A 6,567-nucleotide genomic window follows, 5' to 3' on the forward strand; every position below is an offset into this window, starting at 1 on the left:
TTTATAAACTTGGTGGAATTCGTATTTATGGCCATAGTCAGAATATGAATGATACTCAGATTTATAATCTTCACATTAGCCACATTCAGCCTACACTCTTAGGCTAACTTCAAAAATGCACTGCATTTCTCAAAAATACAAAAAGTATTTCTCAATTCCTCAAATCCATATTCATTCATTTCATGCATTTGTCAACTATAATTCAAATTCCAAGTCAAAGGAATCAAATTCTTCAAAATTTCCTAAGTCTTATAGCAAAATCGATTTTCCCAAAAGCATTGAATTTCAAAGAATATTTCAAGTGTTTTTCAAGTTCATAAACTCAATTTTCCAAGTTATGCAGTCAATTTCAAAGTTTGAAGTTAGAGAAATCAAAAATTTTCTAAGTCTTATTCAAAAATCGGTTTGCCAATGATATTTCAAGTATTTCCCAAATTCCGAATTCAAATTCCCTAAGTTAGAATTTCAATTTCAAAGTTCTAATTCAAAGAAATCAAGTTTTCCAAAGTTATTTCACATTTCTTAAAATCGATTTTCATAAAACCTCTAGATTCTTCAGAAATCGATTTTCACTTTCTCAAATACAGTATCTCAATGATGATTCATGATTTTCAAAGAGTTTATTTTCTAAATATTTCAATCATTCAAAGCAAACATCATGTTTTCAAATGTGCATTTTCTAAAAATTCATAGCACATGCCTGATTCTATGTGCATTTAGAAATTAGAATATGATTTAGACAAGTTGAATAGAGTAGAGCATAAGATTGATCCTTGGTTCAATTACCCCTGTTAAAGGTGGCAGGAACGGTTGAATCTCGTACCGACAGGCGAGTCCCATTCTATAGAATTTTCCCGCATTTTAAAACGAAGGCGAGTTATTTTCAAAAACTATTTCAAAGGTCAGTTTGATTTGCAAAAGTAAAAAATTTTGCGATGATAACACAGCCGTATGGTGCTGGGCACTCAGGCCATCCTTTGGCTGAGCCATTTTTGCTCAGGTCTGAACTACAATGTTTAGACCTTCACGTGTTTGACAGCAGTCTGGTCCTATGGACCAAACCTCTTGTCCAGCCCCTTGGTACCCAGATCTGCAGTGTTAGCCGTGGCCGCTCCTTTTGGCAGTTTGACTCTGTCCCAACTGAGCTGTTTTGGCAGTCTGGTCCGAACCATGAGTCAGACCAAATTCTCCTAGTGCACACAGCAGTCTGGTCCGAAGGACCAGACATGCATTTATAGGTAGGCCCGCTTTGGCAGCGGGTACGCGATTCACTACCGAAACCCACATAACCTCTTTACTCCATCCAATTGGCTGTCACTAGTGCTGATTTTTTTTAACACCAACACGAAAAACCTACCCATAACCGAATCATAGTGGTCCAAACTCGTAGGTTGTCTTGCCCCGCACCCTTTCGCAATTCGGTTAGGGTGTTTGGCATGCGTGCACATGCCTCAGGGACACACATTTGTTAGATAACCATATATATATAGGTATATATATAAATATGTGTATATACGTATATGTATATACATGTAAAGGGTTAGGCATCGTTAAGTGAACATGTATATATGTAAATAAATATATATGTCGATAACAGCGAACCTCGTAACACACACACACACACCCACACACACACACACACACACACATAAATATATATATATATATATCTATATATATGTTGATGCACATAATTGAGTGTTTCGGTGCAACCGAATGGACATGTGACACTCTTGTGTCCCGTCCAAGTGTTTCCTCAGATAATTTTACACTCCGAACTGGGTATGAGTTCCTTAGTGTTATTTTACGTTCGTCTTGTCAAATGGTTCATTTTGGGTCCGCAGGCACGGCACCCCGAACCGTGGAAAGCCAATGTAATCCCCATTAGATGGGTTATTTTCAGAATTCACTTGTGACACGTATGTGTGTCGTACTGCGTAAGGAAAATACTCACACCGTGGAAATACTAATGTTATTCCCATAAGTTGGGAATATCCCAGATTCACCGTAACACGTGTGTTAAATCAAGTATGATGGTCTTTCGTGTCGTGATTGCATCTTTCATTCTGCAAGAGCGATGACCCATCTTGAAGTGCGAATGTAATTCCCAAATGTAAGGGAATATTGTTAAATTCAATCACAACACTTAAGTACGCAAAATCATGAATTACCCTACGAGAATGATTTAATGTTATGCAACGTGCCAATGTTAATGATTTACAGAAAACTACTTGAGTGTTGAAAATTGACAAAATTTCATATACATGAAATTATATATTTGCTTGCACATTCTCTTTCTCTTAGAAATGAAATCATATAATGCCTCTTGTCCTTATGTTTGTGCAAAAAGATAGAAAGCATGTGGTATTATTACACTTTGCACGTGGCACATCCCGACACTTGTACTGAGTAGTGCGACTGGTACGTTGCTTGAGGCATTGGTAAGTGCACAAGGTGCACTTGCTTCATGAAAAGAAAGACTGAAACTAAAACTTAAACACCATAGGGTATGAATGAACATGGTTATGTTTTGGACTCAGTTGGAGTCTCTGGGCAATGGCCCTTTTTGTTGTGTGTGGACTCACATGTTACTATACCCTGAATTAGAAAAGAAAATAATATGGTGTTGTGATCGCTTTCACGAGCGAGGTGCTCTTGTTGGCCAAGTGAGGCTGAGCACGTGGATGGGCAGGCCAAGTCCTCATTTTGCGTACCCCGCGGGGACCACGAGGCAAAATCCTCGTTGAGAGGTATGACTAAACAATGAGCCTAAGAAAGATAAACCCGCTTCGCCCCATTCACAAAACGGTTCACCTTGGAGAGGGTGGATGGTACAGCCATGAGTGACTTGTCATTACTACGACACGTATTTTGACATGAGCCATAGCACCCTTTGGCCTCCAGTCACTCAGAGTCAAGGAGGTCGAGGTTACCTTTTTAGGACCTCACTACTGTAGTAGTATTGATTGCAATCCTTGCCTATGCAAGAGTTTCTCTAAGTTGCGTGCTGCTTGCATGAGGTTTACTCGGTCTGTAGCATCTTCAGTTACCACAATAGAATTTGAATAACAGACGCCGGGTGCATGTCTCACAAAATGCGAGGTTTCTTCGCGTACTCGAAGGAGTAACAAGAAGAACTTAAAGACTAACCAATCACAGTTGACTTACTGTAGTTGCTACTTTACTTGTTCAGTAGTTTTCTCTTCAATTACTTCACTTGTTCGGTACTTGTTATAGTTCTGTTACTGCTCTGAGTTACTTGTTTACAGTTACTTCAGTTACGTTACTTGTTTCGCTTGTCACGTACGCACTTACCTGACATTGACACATACACTTGTTAGTTCTTGTTTATGCTTCCTGTGAGATTGATATATATATATATATATATATATATATATATATATATATATATATATATATTGTGGTTGTTTCTTCACCACCTCTCAAGAGGACTGACCCTGTTTTATGGGGATGTAGATGACGAACAGGTATAGTGTTGATGCGACGGCACACGGTGGAGGCTTGGGGACCCACACTTAGCTGCAGATCCTGTCCCAGTGGTTATTGGGTGTTGGTTGGCATGTATTCCCTATTTTTGGACATTTTGTACTCTTACTTTTTGTAAACTTTTAAACTGTCGGGTTGTATACCCTCTTTATATTTGTTGTTGTATTTCTATTTACACTATTAGCTACTTAGTTATACTCTCATTTGGCCGTCCAAACTCGCGGCTTTGCCACCTCCCTGACACCTTGTTTTAGCTGTTTTCAGTAAAACATCTTTCAAAAAAAAAAAAATCATAGAAAATCTAAGGTTTTTCTAAAGTCAGGGTTTGGGGCGCCACAGGTATTGGTATCACAGCAGTGTTTAAGTGTGGTCCAAGCTTCATCGTGCATCGTCCATCGCACTGTAAGTATGATTAAACTTTATTTATATGTTCATTCTTTACTTCTTAGTTAGTATTGTGTGTTTGGTTCTGTGTGTGGGTTAGATGGCGACAAACCCGAGTTATAGGAAGATTTTGTAAGCTTTCCAGAACTTGACTCGAGGCGAGGAGGCCCTGTGTGGAGTTGTGCAGCATTTAGCACGTAGTGTGCATATGTTGGCACCTCCTTGTGCCAGGTGTTTGGTAGATCATGTGGGACAAATTTGTCCCCGTGAATTGTCTGATTGCCCCTATTGCAATCTTCAAGGGCATGTCGAGGAAGAATTTCAGACGAAGTTGAGGGATGAGCTCTGGAGGAGCAATGCTGATGATATCGATGATGTATCTTCGGTCACTGGACCAATGGTAGTCGAAGTTGATAGTTAGGATGGAGATAGGCGTGGAGCGCTAGATTCTCCTCAGTATTCTCCTGAATCATATCCTTATGTTGTTTCATCGAAGTACGTGCCATAACCTCCTATGCCGCCAGTACTGATGGAAGTCCAGGAGATATCTGATACATCGTTGAGGACTCCTGTTTCTCCTCTCCATATCAGGCCACGAATTTGTGGAAGTCGGAAGGACTACCGAGATTTCTACAGTAGCCAGTCTTGAGAATATTATGTTATGTTGTGAGAAACACTGAGTCAGTGTTTCATTTTTGAATTTTGCTCAAGTTGTTAGCAGTGTTTGATTAGCTCTGTCTGGATGAAGGGTGTTTTTGTAATGCATGCAATTTTTCTATTAATGAAATGAATTTCCTACATTTGAGTACTTGCCCAGTTGCTTACGTGTAATTTTACTTATTTAGATGGCGTGGCGTACACGATGCGATGATCTCATGAAAATGCTCAACAACCTTACGGAGGTAGTTGGACGCCAGGCAGAGACGATACGGAACATGGGCGAGCACATTCAGCAGGCCGCCCAGGGTCAGGGAACTCCTGCCCAAGTTCCAGCAGCAACAGTACCATATAAATAGTTCATGAGCATGAATCCTCCATCCTTCGACAGAAAGGCGACACCGGAGGCAACTGAAGATTGGATACGAGAGATGGAGCGGATCTTCCGTGTTCTTCAAGTCGGCGACGATTGCAAGGTTGACTTCAGGACGTATTGTCTCCGGAAGGATGCTGAAAGATGGTGGGCTACCACCTGGGAGATCAAGTTCGACAACCAGCCGATCGAATGGGAGCAGTTTGTTGAAGCCTTCTATGTTGCATACTTCCTGACTCATGAGAGGAGCAGGAAGATGCAAGAGTTTATCGATCTGCAGCAAGAAAGTTCCACACTCGTAGAGTACGCCACTTGTTTCCACAGTTTGGAAAGATACTACCCGAATTTGCATACTACCGAGAAGGAGCGAGCACTGAAGTTTGCTCAAGGTCTAAAGCCGGTTTTGCGAACAAAGGTGTATACGCGTGCACCGATGACAGTGGATGAGGCTTTGGAGACAGCCTCCTTGCTAGAGCACGATTGGGCAGAATCCGAAAAGGCACCGGTATTTCGAGGACAACAGCAACAACATCCAGGCCAAAAGAGTTGGCCTAGGAAGCGACAATTTTAGAGGAATCAGGGTGGAAGGAAGTCTCATCCTCCGTCAAAGAAGAATAGAAACAACAACAACACCAACCAACAGCATTACCAAAACTGACGGCCCCAGCATCAGCAACAGCAGTGCCAGTACCAGCAGCCGCAGAAGCAGATCACCGCGGCAGGTTATCCAAAGTGCACCATCGATCATCCAGGACGACTCTGCCCACGTGACACGGGCGGATGCCTTTACTGTGGCAAGATGGGCCATTACATCCGGGACTCCAGAAAGAAGCAAGCAGATGATCAGTGAAGGAATATGCTAGGAACTTCTCAGCAAGCGCAACCGAGGCAGCCTCAGCAGCAGCAACAACATCAGCCTAAGCAGACCAACTAGAAGGTCATTGCCGGACGTGCTTACACAGCAACTGTGGAGGAAGTGACCAAAGGAGAATTGGTCCAAGGTACTATTTGAGTCGCAGCACATACAGCCTTTACATTATTTGATTATGGTGCTTCACATTCTTTCATAGCTGATAGATTTGCCAGTACTTTACCTTTGACCGTAGAGTCTTTGAATTACCCATTGGAGGTCCGTACTCTCACTGGTGATTAGTCTTTTTGTGATTCATACATTCTGAGCATCGAGGTGTCAGTGGCAGTGCAGAACCTATCGGCTAATGTGATCCTACTAGACATGACTGAGTTCGATGTCATTCTAGGCATGGATTGGCTTTTTGAGTATCATGCTCAAGTTTTTTGTCGAGAAGGCAAGGTTGTTCTTTTTCAGCCTGATCGTCCTGTCTTGGAGATCAAGCTTCCTCGACCTTTGCGCGATAATCGTATGATTTCTTCCTTCATGGCCCAGAAGTATTTGCGGAACGGGGGTACTACATTTTTGGTCAGTATTTCCCCAGTCGAATATGAGATGGTTTTGATTGATGACTTTGACGTGGTTCGAGAATTTTCTGATGTGTTTCCGGAGGAATTGCTGGGTTTACCTCCGAAGCGAGAAATCGAATTCTGTATTGAGTTGTTGCCTGGAACTACTCCTATTTCCAAGGCACCTTATCGTATGGCTCCGACAGAGCTTGAAGAATTGAAGCGAT

General features: G+C 41.8%; 1 protein-coding gene across 1 annotated transcript; it reads left to right on the forward strand.

Moving 5' to 3' along the window:
* Positions 1–4,916: 4,916 nt before the first annotated feature.
* LOC149829917 (uncharacterized) lies at positions 4,917–5,492 on the forward strand. The gene has a single exon (XM_090015337.1). It carries the CDS (start codon positions 4,917–4,919, stop codon positions 5,490–5,492), a length of 576 nt encoding a protein of 191 aa, XP_089871463.1.
* The last annotated feature ends 1,075 nt before the right edge of the window (positions 5,493–6,567 follow it).

Source organism: Nuphar pumila, chromosome 8 (assembly GCF_984573655.1).
Source record: "Nuphar pumila chromosome 8, dmNupPumi1.hap1.1, whole genome shotgun sequence".
In the NCBI taxonomy this organism is placed as follows: Eukaryota; Viridiplantae; Streptophyta; class Magnoliopsida; order Nymphaeales; family Nymphaeaceae; genus Nuphar; species Nuphar pumila.